At 45.2% G+C, this 16341-nt stretch overlaps 1 protein-coding gene across 2 annotated transcripts in view; it reads right to left on the reverse strand.

The window, feature by feature from the left end:
- Positions 1-16341, reverse strand: part of SLC24A3 (solute carrier family 24 member 3) — a 654625-nt gene that overhangs the window by 144131 nt on the left and 494153 nt on the right. For both annotated transcript variants that reach the window (XM_066234658.1, XM_066234657.1), the window contains 2 exons: positions 12922-13006; positions 12519-12622 (listed from right to left, as the gene is read on the reverse strand). In XM_066234658.1, the coding sequence (XP_066090755.1) occupies positions 12519-12622; positions 12922-13006 (189 nt within the window). The remainder of the gene's footprint in view (positions 1-12518; positions 12623-12921; positions 13007-16341) is intronic.

A 16341-nucleotide genomic window follows, 5' to 3' on the forward strand; every position in this document is an offset into this window, starting at 1 on the left:
GTGGATAGAGAGCCAACCAGGTGTGTGGAAGGCCTGGGTATGATCCCTGGTCAGGGTACACATGAGAATCTGCTTCTCTTCCCCTCCCTCTTTCTTTCTCTCCCTCCTTCTTGCCCCGTGACTCAATTGGTTTGAGCACATTGGCCCTGGGTGCTGAGGATGACTCCGTGGAGCCTCTGCCTCATGAGCTAAAACTAGATTGGTTGTGAGCATGGCCCCAGATGTGCAGAGCCTTGGACCTAGACAGGGTTGCTGTGTGGATCCTGGTCAGGGCGCATGTGGGAGTTTGTCTCTTTATCTCTCTACCTCTCACTTAAAAGAAAAGGAAGCAGATGATAAATGAGCAGCAAGTGTGCACTTGGAAAGATGCGCCACACCAGGCCTCATCAGGGAAATAAAAATTAAAACCACAATGAGCTGCTACCATACTGACTAGAATGTCTAAAACTAAAGCAAAGCAAAACAAACTGGTAACACCAAATGATGTTGATGATGCAGAGCAGTTGGAATCATGCATGTTGGTAGCAATACAAATGGTTCAACCACTTTGGTTGAACCATTTGTATTCAAAACTGTTGGCACATATAGGTGAAATCTTACAGTATTTATCTTTCTCTGCCTGGCTTATTTCACTTAGCATAGTCCTATTGTCCTCTAGGCCTGCCCATGCTGTCACAAATGTCAGTTTCATTCTTTTTTATGGTTAAGTAATATTCTATTGGTTACACTGGGGAACAAAATTTTTGTTTGCATCCACAGAAACACTTGTTCTTATTAATTCGAGTGTGCTGATCTCAAATGTGACATTAGTTTTTCTCTGTAAGCTACAGGTTTTTTTTTTGCAATTCAAGATTTTAGGTTTTCATCTTATTGTAAATTTTTCAACATTTAGTTTAACATAATGAAATAGAATGTCTTCTTGGGCATCATCTTTGTGAAAATATAATAATTTATATAATGCAGTAAATACACTAATATACTAAAAGATATGATTGCATCAGAATTTGTCTACAATTTTGAAATAGAACACATTAAAACACTTATTTTAATCATAAAATTTGCACAAAACTTATTTAAATTCTATTCAGTCAAAAATTTGCGTTTGTAGCTCTTGTATTTGTATACTTGTTGAGGACAATCTCGTTTGATGCTCCAGCAGTAGTCTGCTCATCACTAACAGCTCCAAGATTTTCGGGAAACTTATCAAAGTGACTGTTCAGGAAATGAATCTTAACGCTCATGTTACATCCAATGTTGCAGAAAGCCAACAGCACCCTTTGGACCAGAGGTTCATAGTTTTCTGCTTTTTTGTTGCCAAGGAAGTTCTTTGTAACTGCCACAAAATACTGCCATGCTGCTTTCTCCTCCTTACTCATCTTCCTGGCAAATTCTTTGCCATGTATGAGGGTTCGAATTTGAGGTCCATCGAATACACCTGCTTTTATCTTCTTTTTTTTTTTTTAAATATTTTTCTGAAGCTGGAAATGGGGAGAGACAGTCAGACAGACTCCTGCATGCGCCCAACCGGGATCCACCCGGCACGCCCACCAGGGGGCGACGCTCTGCCGCAACCAGAGCCACTCTAGCGCCTGGGGCAGAGGCCAAGGAGCCGTCCCCAGCGCCTGGGCCATCTTTGCTCCCATGGAGCCTTGGCTGCGGGAGGGGAAGAGAGAGACAGAGAGGAAGGAGAGGGGGAGGAGTGGAGAGGCAGATGGGCGCCTTTCTTGTGTGCCCTGGCCGGGAATCGAACCCGGGACCTCTGCACACCAGGCTGACGCTCTACCACTGAGCCAACAGCCAGGGCTGCTTTTATCTTCTTGAAAGACAAGGCAGGAAAAACAGAAATAATATGTTGAAAGCATTCACTTTCTCTATTCAAAGCCTGAACAAACTGCTTCATTAAGCCAAGTTTGATGTGAAGTGGGGGAAAAATGATTCTGTCTCGATTAACTACAGGTTCATTCACAATATTTTGCATCCCTACTTTCATAGTTTCACGTTTCAGCCACTCCTTCTGTGTCCAGTGTTTCTCCCAAGCTTGGCTGTCCCACAAACACAGAAAGCAAGGATTCTTCGTGAAACCTCTCTGTTGTCATAGCAGGAAAGTTACCATTTTAAGATTCACACAAATGATCCAGTTATGCTCCTCATACTTCAGAAAGTCGAGGACAATTTTTATGTCATTCTTACTAAGTCATTCAATTCAGGTTGGCTAAACTGCTGAGGGGTTAATGGCTGCTTGGCATCAGAAGAAGACCCTTCAGATTTACAACCATTTCCTCATGCATCTTATCAAAATACACTTGATCACCATGTTCACTTTCTTCATCCTTAGAAGAAATGAAACCATTGAAAACTGAAACCGGGAGTATATCAGAGTGTGGGATAGGTCGTATTGCTGAAGGAATATTAGGATATGCAATCATATGCCGTTTTTTCTTGCCAATACCCTTTGTATGGATCAGACAGAAATAACAGTCACTGCTGTGGTCCTTAACATTCACGCCAAACCATGGGAATACCAAAAGGCATTCCTTTGCGTTTTCCTTTTGTCCAGTCACAAAGCATTTCTTCACAATTATGACACACAATATGAGGAGCCCAATTCTTGTCTTGATCGCCAAGGGGAACTTGAAAATAGGCAATATATGCACGTGTCACAAATGATGAAATATTGCGCCTTTGACGTTGAAGTGTGTAACAGCCACATATATAACAGAAGGTGTCAGGACTATTCTTACATTTACTCCTACTCGAAGAAGCAATGATTCAATCTTAAAACAAAATAAGAGGGTGTTTTTTATCAGATAATAATTTTTTACATTTAAAAACAACTACAATTATGTAAAAGTGATGTTTGTAAAACATTAATTGCCTTGTGGTTATGTTCAATCCAAGAGTCATTGCCCTTTTAACTGCAATTTAAAAACCAATGCATGGGCCCTGGCCGGTTGGCTCAGTGGTAGAGCGTCGGCCTAGCGTGCGGAGGACCCGGGTTCGATTCCCGGCCAGGGCACATAGGAGAAGTGCCCATTTGCTTCTCCACCCCTCCGCCGCGCTTTCCTCTCTGTCTCTCTCTTCCCCTCCCGCAGCCGAGGCTCCATTGGAGCAAAGATGGCCCGGGCGCTGGGCATGGCTCTGTGGCCTCTGCCTCAGGCGCTAGAGTGGCTCTGGTCGCAATATGGCGACGCCCAGGATGGGCAGAGCATCGCCCCCTGGGGGGCAGAGCACTGCCCCTGGTGGGCGTGCCGGGTGGATCCCGGTCGGGCGCATGCGGGAGTCTGTCTGACTGTCTCTCCCTGTTTCCAGCTTCAGAAAAAAGAAAAAAAAACCAATGCATGCCATTAACTGTAACAAAAAGAAATTAAAATTGCATAAAAACTAGAGCATGTACCAAAAGACAGATTTCAGATTTGGAATCAGCGATGCAGAAATATATAGAAATGTTCCCCAGTGTAATAAATCTATATCTATATATCTATCTATATCTATTTATATAAGGGTCCTCAGGTTACGACAGTCTCGACATACGATGTTTTGAGTTTATGACGCTCACTTCCATAAGAACTTAAAAAATTGAGACATGAATGTTTTGGCTTATGTCATTACCATTGTACTTATGGGCTATGCGGGCAAAATACGTAGTAACACAGTGTGTGAGTGAAGTTGTTGGCATCCCCAAGTATACCATTTTGGACTGTTAAAAGTACAAATGTTCTGTTTGTGTTGTTTTGTTTTGTGGCTTTTTGGCCCTTATCATGGCTCCTTAAAGTCAGAGTTTTCAGATGGTAGTGCTTTGAAGAAGAGAAAAGCCACCATAATGGATGTCACAGAGCTACCGACATCACATGGAGAGGAGTTGTGTGCTGAGGACCTAATTCAGCTGGAGAAGCAACTCATTAAAGAGGAAGAGATAGAAACCTAGAATCTGGGAGATTTACTACCAAGGGTTTGGCAGAAGGTTTTTCTATGGTAGAGGATAGGTTGGCAAAATTTCAGGCTGAGGACCCCAGCAATGACAGATTCAGTAAGGTCTACAGAGCTATTATGGATGTCTTGCAATGCTATAGGCAGATTTTGGAAGAGAAGAAGTCATCAACCTTCCAGACTAGCCTGGAGCAATTCTTTAAGAAAGCAGAGAGCCCTGCAACAGGTCCTGTACCCTCTACATCAGCTGCTTCTCGAGATGAAGCACCAGTAGTACAGGTAGGATCCTCTCCAGCGTCTCCTGCATGTTCCTTAGGCAATCCTGATTCACCTGACCCAGTATCTCCAGCACCTTCTGCAGGTTCTCCTGCCTCTCCAGCTTCCTCCTCCCAATAGGTCACTCTCTCCCACCTTGCAATGCCCCTTCCAGTGTGCAAGCCAACTACAGGAATAACGGTAAGGATTTTTTTTATAGCCATTACCCATTTTTGTCATTTTTTTCTTTACTACAGAACAGTGTACATTACAGTATATTTATGTCTTTTTCCTTTTTCTGTGGTTTAGTTGTGTTTTTATGTTTTAGATTATGATTTTACAACTGTGTTAGCATAGGTAAGTGACTTAGGCTAGGGTGTGTTTCAACCTACACCAAAATTCAGGTTGCATCACTGTCATAGGAACAGAACTGTGTTGTAACCTGTGGGCCCCCTGTATAGATATATCTATAATACAGATGTGTATATATCTATACACATCTTCCTTAATCATTAATCTATTGCACAAAAACAGACTCATAGATACAAAGAACAAACTGATGGATTCCAGATTCCAGAGCAGAGGGTTATGGAGGGAGGTGGAGGAAATAAGAGAAAGGGAATAAGAGGTACAATTTTCCACTTATAAAATAAGTCATGCGGATGTAATGTATAACATAGGGAAAATAGTCAACAATATCCTCATAACTTTTTATGGTGAGCGCTGGTTACTAGACTTACTGTGGTGATCACATCATAAAGTATATAAATGTTGAATCACTACATTGTACAGGGGGGATGGGCAGGGGGAAAAATGACCAGGGAACAGTGAGGGAGCAGCCTCAGGCAGATAGCCAGTCGTAGGACTGGAGCCTCACGAGGGTACTGTTTATGTTGCTTGGGCCAACTGCAGGAAGGGCTGCTTCCTGCCCAAGGCCAAGTGTGGTCCGGGAATCTGAGCCAAGCTGAACCTGCAGGTAGGGCTGAAGCAGGTATGGCTGCTCTTCTGATTCAATTGGTTTGAACTGGGGCTGGAGACACGCCTTCTCAGTAGGTGTTCCTGAGGCAGACAGCCTACAGATGATGCTGGCAGAAGCTCTATTTTACTGAAATGTGGGAGAATCCAGTGACTGCTCCGGCTGGATCTGACCCTGGCCTTGACCTACTCTCGCACCACAAACTCTCCTCTCTTGCTCCTCACCAGATCAAGTGAGGGGTAAGAGACGAGGCCTTCACCTACAGCTCCCCCCTCGATATTCTCCAAGGTCACTTTGTTCTCTTCCTTGCACATTCCTTTCTCTCTCTAGGGGGCAGAGGTCTCGGCAGTTATTAGCCTGTGGCTTTCGTCCTCGCATGTCCTCAGTCCCCTGCCTCTTGGGAAGCTGGATGCTTTTCAGAATTGGAACATAGGTGATGTGTTGGGTTTTGCCTCGGTGACAATGAGTTAGGAACCAAGGTGGACAGGGTAAACTGGGTGGTCTGTGGTTCTCTCACGGAGTTTATTAGCTTGACTCTCTCGTCTATTTGGTAGAATGCAAGCCCAGGGGCGGGCGATGTCATCTGAGTATGAGAGAAGCTTCTCGCTGAGCACTGGTTGGGCCGAGGACTGCCGTTATTCATCATGAGTCACCACCATTGTGTTTGTGTTTCCATTCTTTGCGTGGCCCAAGCGGCTACACCCCACACTTCTACAGAACATATAAAAGCTAGAATATTCATAATACTGCAACAATAATATCTAGAGATTTTAAAATCATAGGTCCCTTATGTGGACAGAAAATGGATTTTATAGTCATAGATGCAGGCTCAAATCCAGGCTTAGGCATCCCGTGGCAGCCTCCCGGTTCCAGGTACCCCCCTTTCCCAAGGCACCCATTTTCCCATCTGTAAATGGTGGTAATACTCTCTTAAAACTCAGTGAATATATTTCTACAGATATTTATAAATCATCTAGCATAGTGCCTGTACATTGGAGGTCCAGAAATGGTAACTGTTATTTTTTTAATATGTAATTTTCTATTTGGTTTTTCTTATTTTTTCCCTGTTTCTCTGATGAAATTACCCATCCCTTCATTTAGTCTTCCCATCTTTCCTATTTGACGTAAATGTTTTAAACTCTTTTCTGCTAATTCTTGTATCTGGGTCACTGGTGGTTTGCTTCTATTGGCATCTCTCCTTGGTTATAAGTCCTATTCCTGTCTCTTCACAGGTTGAATAGCTTATGATTACATCCTGGAAGTTATGTATAGGAGAAGAGTGAGAGTTGAAGAATAATACTGTTTCTTTCCACTAGAATCTTCAAGGTCTTCTCTCATCAGCTGGCCAAAGTGACGTGATTATTCAGATTCCCTCAAGGGTTCATGAGCATGGGATAGGCTGCTCACCTCTGGTCAGCCCAACCCCCCCCCCCCGGCTTCCTGAGGAAGGGCCAGTCTCCCAGGTTTTATCAGGATTTGATTGGGGATTCCATGTAACCCTTATGGAGTATTTAATTTTAGGTATCAAGAGCATGTGGGAGATGAAACAGATGGAATTATTTCTTTCTGCTTATCAGATTAATGTTATCCAGAATTTTTTTTTGGGGGGGGGTGCTCCTATGAAAATCCAGGTCTTCTGTGTCCTAATTGGAAGCAGAAAGTGCCTAGAATGGTAGCCATTATTTTTAACGTTAGAGGACATTCCCTTAATGCAAAATATCTTGTTCGAGAATACTTAATAGTCAGCCTGGTAATAATGCTTGTGTTTCATCCAAGGAAGTGAGAGAGAGACCCAGCAGGGGGCTTATGTTTAAAGGCTTGGTCTTGAGTTTGCAGCAATTACTTTATGGGCCCCATTCATATCTTCCCACCTTTACTCTTTCAGGCCCTTTCAACTGCCAGGCCCTTTGTCTCTTTGCTTGGGGGTTTTCTCTGGGTCCCAAAGTTCACGCTGCCCATGCCCAGCAAGCTGGAATATAAGGGAATTCATGTTTCTCAGGAACAATCCTCCTCAATGCTTGGTGGAGGCTGGGGGATAGATACCCAGCCCCCATCCCCACAAATGGAATAACTTCAAGGCCCATGTTCTACACGGCCTCCCAGTTACCCAGAAGTTTATCTCAGCTGCCCACAGGAATAGTTTGCTTGCTGACACAATTTCCTTGGCTACTTTCTGTTTCCTGTCTCACTTCCCCACTTCCTGACTGGCATGTCCTAGGATCACCTTTTAGATAAACTACTTGAACTTGGAATCGTTGCTTAGATTGTCCTTCTGGGGAAACCCAGTTGAAGGCAGCTTTCAATTCAGATGTGCAAGCTCTGGGTGCTGCTCTGGTTTGTGTAAAGGGGTCAGCATGAACAGATGGGCAAACCCAGCCAAGATTAGATGGACCTCGCCAATGAACATCAGGCACATTTGGAGGATGCCAGGAGAGCTGATGTTGAAGCTCTTTATTACAAACTGGAGCCATCTGCCGGCCTATAATAACTAGAATACAAAAGTCTTAATCTGGGATGCAGTTAAACTGTTTATTCTCTGTTTGTGGTTATGACTTTAAAGCTTAACATGCTTGGTGGATTAAATTTATAAGTACATTATTTTACAAAATTGAAATAAATTAGTATTCTCTGTTTGTTGTTACTTTTTGTTTTTAAATAATAATAAAAAAACTTGTTGGACCTCAGCCCTACAAATATTTTGTAGGGATGCCAAGAACCACTCTACAAGCCGCTTTCTAAGAAGCAATTTTCTTCTTGTCCCATAAAACTTCCCAAAGCACCTTAGGCGAACACCAAAGCACTGGATATGTTTGCAAACTGCAAATACAGTAGACATTTAATTATATCAGATTCATCAAAACCCTAATTGAGACAGGAACTCAAACCTTACGGCTTAATTACTTTAATTTCAGATGGGTCCCTTCATGCTGGAGCACATTAGAGAGAAGCCCACAGCACGGGCTGGTAATCCTCACAGTCAGATGAAGTGTGGGGCAACACACATAACAATGCTAAGTGAGGCCCCTGATTGGATTTATTAATCAGTTCAACTGCCAATAACCATCCTTTACCAGACTGTGCTGGTGCACGGGCTCCATCTCTCAGGAGAGTGGCTCAGTGTGCCAAGCACCGTCATTTCTCACTGATTTTCCTCTTCCTCCTACTGATGAGACAGCACACAGAGGTGAGGACCAGTTCTCTGAAATGGCTCTTCTAATAACATCTCCTAGTTTGCATTTTCTTCCTGGAGATAGACACAACTAAACATATCATTTATCTATACACTGTCTTTTTGGGATAACTGAAAAACTCGAGTGGGGTCTGAGGCTTAGATTGTAATCAAGTATTAATGTTAGCTTCCTGAGTTTCATAACTACTTTTTTTGTATCCTTGTTCATAGGAAATACACACTAAATAATTTGTGATAGAATATCATATCCAAAAAGAATTCTGAAATGATCCAGCATCGAGAAAAAGGTTTTTGCATTATACTTGCAAATTTCTGTAAGTTTGAGATTGCTTCATGGTTTTTAAAAAAGTTAGCTGCTAAAGAGTCTCTTAATTTTCTGACTGTAGCTAATTTAAGTGGTTTTACTGGTCAACTAAATGATTAGCAAATAAAGTAACTAAAATGTAAAAGGCGAAGTACATTTTAATAATTTAGAATTAAGGGCACTAGACAAACTTACTTTATTTTGATTAGTCTTAATGTTATTATAATGTTACCAATAAAACAAAAGTACAATTAAAAGATCATATGCATATATGTCATTCAACATTGATTTCTCTAAGAAATCAAACATTATGCTAGACAAACTATGGATTAGACTAATGTGGCATGTCTATATTATTAGGCCTGTGACAGCGTACTGTGTTTTAATTTGAGTATTAAATATTTTCCTTTATTTTACAGATTAAATAAAAATTTAGACTTTTCTTTCCTAAAAAGAGCATTAAATATACATAGTGCAAAATGTACACAGGGGAAAATGAGAAAATATATTCCCTATTCATGAAATCAAGACATTTCAGGCCCTGGCCGGTTGGCTCAGCGGTAGAGCGTCGGCCTAGCGTGCGGAGGACCCGGGTTCGATTCCCGACCAGGGCACATAGGAGAAGCGCCCATTTGCTTCTCCACCCCTCCGCCGCGCCTTCCTCTCTGTCTCTCTCTTCCCCTCCCGCAGCCAGGGCTCCATTGGAGCAAAGATGGCCCGGGCGCTGGGGATGGCTCTGTGGCCTCTGCCCCAGGCGCTAGAGTGGCTCTGGTCGCAACATGGCGACACCCAGGAGGGTCGCAACATGGCGACGCCCAGGATGGGCAGAGCATCGCCCCCTGGTGGACAGAGCGTCGCCCCTGGTGGGCGTGCCGGGTGGATTCCGGTCGGGCGCATGCGGGAGTCTGTCTGACTGTCTCTCCCTGTTTCTAGCTTCAGAAAAATGCAAAAAAAAAAAAAAAAAGACATTTCATTCTCTAGGGTAGAAAATAAGTTACATGTGTATATTAGGAAAATACAAAGATTAACACATTATAAAAATCGTATGTTTTTAAGTAGGACAGTCAATATCTTCTGCCAGAGAAGAAAAGTAGATTATTTAATAATGTTTTTATTGTTTTCGGAATTTGTGAGCTAAAATTAATACAGGGTTGGGGCTAAAGTAAGTTTACAGTTGTTTGTATGGAAAATAATATAATAATTAATAAATAATGTAAGAATAAACTGTTTTACATACTCACTACTGTAAACTCACTTTGCCCTAATCTGTACAAGTCAGTTAATTGAACATTTCAGCTGAGGAAATTCTGTTTAAGCAAGGAATTCATAAACATATAAGAGCTCACCAATGAATCAATTGTTGGGGAATTAAAAAGAAATAATTGAATGAAGAAATGTGGATTTTGTAAAAGACAAAAGCCCACGTGCAGCACGGCGGGGCTCTCGCACGTGTTGAAGACATTCCTTCCTTTAGTGGGGCAGGGTACAACTTCTGTGTAGAGTTTGGATTTTCTTAGAAGACCTTCTACCTGACTCTCCCCTTCCCTTGCATGGGACATCCAGCTGCTGTTCCACAAGTTAGTTATAAGTTCCTCCGCTGGCTGGTTAAATTATTGCAGTGACCCAGGGTGGAATGTGGAGGTGACAGACCCAGAGATCACAACTCTTCTGAGAGCTGATAATAGTGTCTCACTTTTGTTGAGCATTTACTGTGTGGGCCAGGTGCTGTTTGCTGAACATGGTATGCTTCATCCCTGTGGCGATGCTAGGAGGTAGGTGCACTTGTACACACTGAGGCTTAAAGAGGCAAACAGCTTCTCCAAGTCACCACAGCCAGCAAATGGCAGTCAGCATTCAAACCCAGGCCAGTCCAACTCATTTTGCTTCCTCTGCAAAGAATTTGGGGATTTTATAAAATCCTGAAGAAGAGAGCTATGTGGCTTTGGGGCTCCCCAAGCAGGCACAGGACAAGGAAAGACAGAAGATTGGCACCCAGAATCATCATGTGGGCTACTTTTAACACCGCCGTAGTTGCTACTTCTGTCCACGGTCATTGCGGGGCTGTGAGATGAGCTTGGCAAAGACCTTCTGGCGGGTAAAGTGACTGATACCAGCACTTGCTAAAGTTCAGGAAGCAATTTGCCTTTTAAGCAGGTGTTCCTACAATGCCAGTGATGAATTACATTGCTAATAAATTATGAAACACAAAAGCATTCAAGCCATTTCATATGTAATTAGTAGTGTGGCATTTAGTAGACACGTCCCAGTCATTTGTTTCATTTCCTTACATTATTTGGACTTGCCTTTGCATCAAGTTTTCAGGTACAAATGACTAATGAACTAATGACAACACTAATATTCATACTGCTAATGGTGTCAATACTAATTAAGAGTGCTAAGAGCAACAGGCTCTTCTGCAGGACGTGGTTGTTCATCTCCCACTCAGACGAGAGCCTGTGAAGCGCACACGGAACTGAAGGCAGAGACTTTTTTGTACTAAGTACATTTATAGGAGAGCTAAAAAGCATCACATTGTGGGTCCACAAAATCTAAGACCAGAGGAGATAATTGACCAAAAGAATGAAGGAAGAAAATGTTCAGTCTAGCAAGTTGGGCAGAACTCAATAACTGCGTTTGGACACAGCTGTCCCTTTTCAGAGGTAACTGACCACCTGTGGGCTCAGTTGCTGACTCCTGATAAGGCCAGGGTGTCCCTCAGCCTGTCACCCAGAAGAAACAAACTCACCAGGCTACCTGAACAAATACATGTGCACGAAGATGGCGGCAGTGAAAGGCAGGCAGCGCAGAACAGCGATGGTGTGCGAGCACATCCTGCCTTCGACACCCTCTGGCCCGCGTTAGAGGCACGGCAGCACCGGCACTGTGGCCAGCTGGCTGAATGACAGAGGGACCAAGACAAGGGTTTGGGGGAGAATTCGCAGAAGCTTTCTTTAGTCCTTCATACCAACCAGCCACTTCTGTTCAAGACCCTGTATCCTCCACAGCAAGGGAGCGGGTTAAGACCCCAGGAGCCTCAATACTGCAAGTGGAGCAGCCTGGATGGGCTTCTAGAGGTCACTTTTCCTAGAAGATACTCAGAGACTGGGGTGTTCTGGCAAGAAGCCCAAGACCGTGTTGTTTCTAAATAGAATTCCCACAAAGAAGCTAGGACCCGAGGGCGGGCAGGATGGCTGCCAGCCCGTTAGCCGCTGCGAGGCCACGGATGCTGGAGAGCCTCACACTTCGGTGACTTTGGGTTTCTACCCAAGACTTTCTAAAACACACACCAGAGTTCATAAAGGACAAAGATCATATGACAACCCCTGGCCGTGGAGTAGTCTTCATAGATAAAATGCGGGCATGCAAAGTCCCTCATGACCCCAAAAGTAAGCTAAAGTGAACATGTAAATAAAACGATTGAAGGCCGCAGGAAAAGACTAAAGACGGGGTACTCAGCTGTGATGAATGCAAACTGCTCTTAGCAGAAAAAAGACTGTCATTTCCTGTCACCCCCCCCCCCCATTTACTCTATTTCCACTGAAGCAAAACCATACCTAAAACCGTTTCAGGTCTTCCAATTCAGATCAATAATATCAAAAATGAGTGTGACACCTTCAGCTTCATGGCCCATGTCTTCAGGCTGGTTAATTATGTACATGAGCCTGAGCACTCTAGTCCATCACCATGGAGACCAAATAATGGTGCTCGAGAATTTCCGGTCCATGTGAGCCAGCCTTCTGGGGTGTGAGATGCCCTGTCGTCACTGCCCGAGACCACTGGCCCCAAGCTGGCTGTGCTCCTGCCAGAGTGGCCCTGCCTCACGGTGCGCCACGCCTGTCAGACACCACCTCTGCCGTCACTCTTACCTGCCCAGCGAAGAGCCCGCAGACTCCAATGATGCACAGGATGTTGAACACCGCCGAGCCCACGATGGTCCCAACCCCCACGTCGCCCTTGGTGATGAAGACACCTGAAAGATAGACCAGACGTCAGCCTGGCTGTTGTGGCTGCTGTCGTCCAAAGTGTGTGCAGAGGAACTTTCTTAGGTGTTCGGACGTTCACAGAGGATCTACAGGGAACAGCCGAGGACTGTAGGGAGCCTCCTAACCTGCGCTGGGGACACTGCCCCACAGGAGCACTGGCATTGGGTCTGGGACACGGCCATGCAAAGTAAAAGCATCACCTTAATGAAATAATCAAGCATGACAACCACAGAGCCCGTGTCCTTCAGAGAGGGCAGGGCTGAGATGTCTCCAGGTCATCACCTACCTATGACGGATGTGAACAGCTCTGGGGCCGAACTGCCCGCCGCCATGAACGTGGCCCCAGCCACATCTTCACTGAGCTGCAGGCTCTACAGAGGAGCAAGGACAAAGCACAGGTGAGACGGATTCATCCTGGGGACCCTGTGATTCCCAGGTCTCAAGCTTGGTCCTTTCTCTGCCTCCTCCCAGAGCTTGGCCACTCCTGCCCGCCACCCCCCTCCTGCTGGGCCACAGCTCCTGTCATTGTCCTCCTCGGGGAGTAGGAACAGGAAGAGGCTGCATGCCCACTGGAGTTAAAGGCTCTTGACAAGATCTAGGTGTCCCCAACCCCAACGCCCACAGGGGCCATGCAGATAACAAGGAGAACTGACGTGGCCACCATGAGGCACGGTGGACATGCACCTCCTTTTTAGAGTCAGTGCCACCCAGTTTCCTCTGAATTGCCAAATATCTTTGTTTTTAAATTAAACTAATTGTGGTGACATTGGCTAAAAATAACATTAAGTTTCAGGTGCCTATAGTTATAATACAACATCTACATACTGTGTGCTTATTACCCAAAGTCTAGTGTCCTTTTGTTTAAGTATCAAAAAAAAAATTTTTAAGAGATGCCAAAAATCTACATGTTTAAATGCAAAATATCCTGATTTTTTTAATATCATGTCAATCTCGGGCTAAATTAGGCTCACGGTATCCAGCTTTTTAAGCCTTGGTTCTAAGAGGCTACGGAGGCTTTGGGGGTGGGGGAAGGTCACCCTCCTGAAACCCATCTCCTATCCTCAAAGCAACTGAAACCCTGGGATAGGGAAAGTGAGGGGTGAGTTGCCAAGATTTTCTACACAGCAAACTCTCCAGGCCACCCTGGCTGTTAATCCAAAGGTGATTTGCAAGAAGACAAGACAAATACACAGAAGAGGCTGGTTAGTGTGTTCAGCTTGTTTACTTCCAGAAATGACTCAGAAAGTGAGCTGCGGTCTGTCAGCAAGGAGTGAGTTCCTCCTGGCGTCCCAGCTGAGAGAGGCTAGTCTGGGATGACACACTCCCCAGTGGCACCAGCGGCTGCACTTCCTTGCTCCGCCATGGAGGGGCAGCATGGCCTTGGCGTAGGCTGCAGGAGCCCTAATGGAGCACTTGAATCTGGAATCCTGGGGTTCCTCGCTCTCCACTGAACAGATAAACCTCATGGGATTCTGAGGGGCCCTCAGATGGTGATGCTCATATCTCAAGTGGGAAGGTGTGGTTGAGGGCATCCCAGCATCCTGTCTCACCAGGAGCAGGGAGTCTGTGGGAAGGTCTCTCTCCTAAGGTGGTTTGCCAAGACTTGGCAGAGCTGTGAGCCTTGCATCATCGTGCCCCCTCTAGCTCGGGCTCCCCGACGGGGCGTTAGCTGTGGACTCCACACCTGGAGAGTGTGTCCAGCTCCTCTCTCTCCTTCACCCACTCAGTTGGCTATTCCTCCGTATCTCCTGATGTCCTGTCCTCTTTCTCTCCTGATTCACTCTGGCCAGGGCAACGTCTCACTGGCTGCTGAGCATCCCCATGAAGGTGTCTTCCTGCCTCTCCATTCCTTCCACCTACCAGAACATAGTTGTCAGAGGCCTTCCAGCTCCGCCCGGGCACCGAACCACATCTCCCACCCTAGGCCAGCATTCTCCAGGCTCGCTTCATGCTCTTCAGGCCCTGTGTGCCCTGCTGGCCCTACAGCTCAGACGCCTCTATGTTCAAATACCATTCCTGGAAATGCATTGCCACTGAGACTCTCTCCCTGGGCAACTCCAATCCAGCTCCTGTGTGAGCCCTTCCTTGGCCCCTGGCTGAGTCCCCTCTTCCTCCCCTTTTCTGTCTCGGCACACTCCAGTGTCCCTGCGCTCACCCAGCCCCTGTGTGTACCCCTCAAGTGCTGCTCTGCACCCTGTGCCCCACAGCCCCTTGGATGGGAGGGACCGCTGTGTTTTGTCTTATTTCCTGTGGGTGTGCTTGTGGGTTCTATGGGTTTCCTCATTTGAATAAACACATTCTGTTCAACTGCTAGAACAGGGGCTTCGCCATTTTTTTTTTTAAAGCTGTGTGGAAAAGAGAAAGAGAGTAATTTGCTTCCCATGAAAAATAAACCGCCAAATAATGGTATTTCAGAGATCACAAATGACCCCAATTACAAGGGTGTCAGAGTGTCTTCCTCTTCCACGCGAGGCGACCCTGTTCTCATGTTAATGTTACGTGAACAAAGGGCTTCCACAGCTGCCCACTGTCCACCTCAGACACCTCCTCCTACTTCCACTGCACAGGGAAGCCACTCCCAGGGTCTCTCTAGGGTTACTGTGGAATGAGTCTTTGATTTTTTTAAGTACACAAAACTCACAGGTTTCCAGGATATAGAAGAAACTGCTTAAGGTAGTGGTTCTCGAGCTATGGTTTCAGATATATGTATAGCCTCAGCAGCACCTGGAAACTTACTAGAAATGGAACTTCTGGTCCCTCCTAATCCCCAAGACCTAGTAAATCTGACACTTGGGGGCAGAAAAGGAGGAACGGAGAGGGACAACATAATTTGAGAACTACAAAGAAACTTGGGTTCCAGATGAGAGGTGCATCTGGGAGAGAGCCCTTCCGAAAAGGGATTCTGAATTAAAAACAGAGTAAGACAGAAAGCTTCCAGATAAGGGAAACTATATTTCTTGGGTTTTTTATCATTTATTTTTTATATTTTATTAAGTGAGAGACAGGGAGGCAGAGAGATTGACTCTTGCATGCACCCCGACTGGGAGATGCTCTGCCCATCTGAGGCCACTGCTCCATTGCTCAGAAACTGAGCTATTTTAGCGCCTGAGGCAAAGCCATGGTGCCATCCTCAGCACCTGGGGCCAACTTGCTCAAACCATTTGAGCCATGGCTAAGGGAGGGAGAGAGAGAGAAAAAGAGAGAAACAGAGGGAGAGAGACAAAGGAGAAGAAGAGGAGTGGAGAAGCAGATGGTCACTTCTGTGTGCCCTGACTGAGAATCGAACCCAGGCTTTCCACATGCCAGCCAATGCTCTACTGCTGAGTCAACTGGCCAGGGCTGGAAAATATATCCATTTCAAACAGACAAAAAGATTAAAGAGGCACAAGAATTAGAGTTCTAGATATGCTGAGTATTTCTGATGAAAAGGATCCCACTTGGTGTTTAGCCTGGCATCACTGGGCAGACTGTGAACAGAGTCCGTTTCCTCATCTCTGTGGCCAATTCTTTCATCTTCTCACCTCAGAGGCCCCTGCATGGAGCATTTCTGTTCACAGGCATAGAGTAAGGGTCACAGATGTGTGTGGCTGAAGACTTCTCACTGACAAGGATTCCACGAACCACCAAAGGAAGGTTATGAAAGCAGAAAGGACTGGAGGAGAGGAAGATGGACAAAATGACAGGGAGGAAGGAAGAGCAGGATTTA

This window comes from Saccopteryx bilineata, chromosome 6 (genome assembly GCF_036850765.1).
Source record: "Saccopteryx bilineata isolate mSacBil1 chromosome 6, mSacBil1_pri_phased_curated, whole genome shotgun sequence".
Taxonomy (NCBI): domain Eukaryota; kingdom Metazoa; phylum Chordata; class Mammalia; order Chiroptera; family Emballonuridae; genus Saccopteryx; species Saccopteryx bilineata.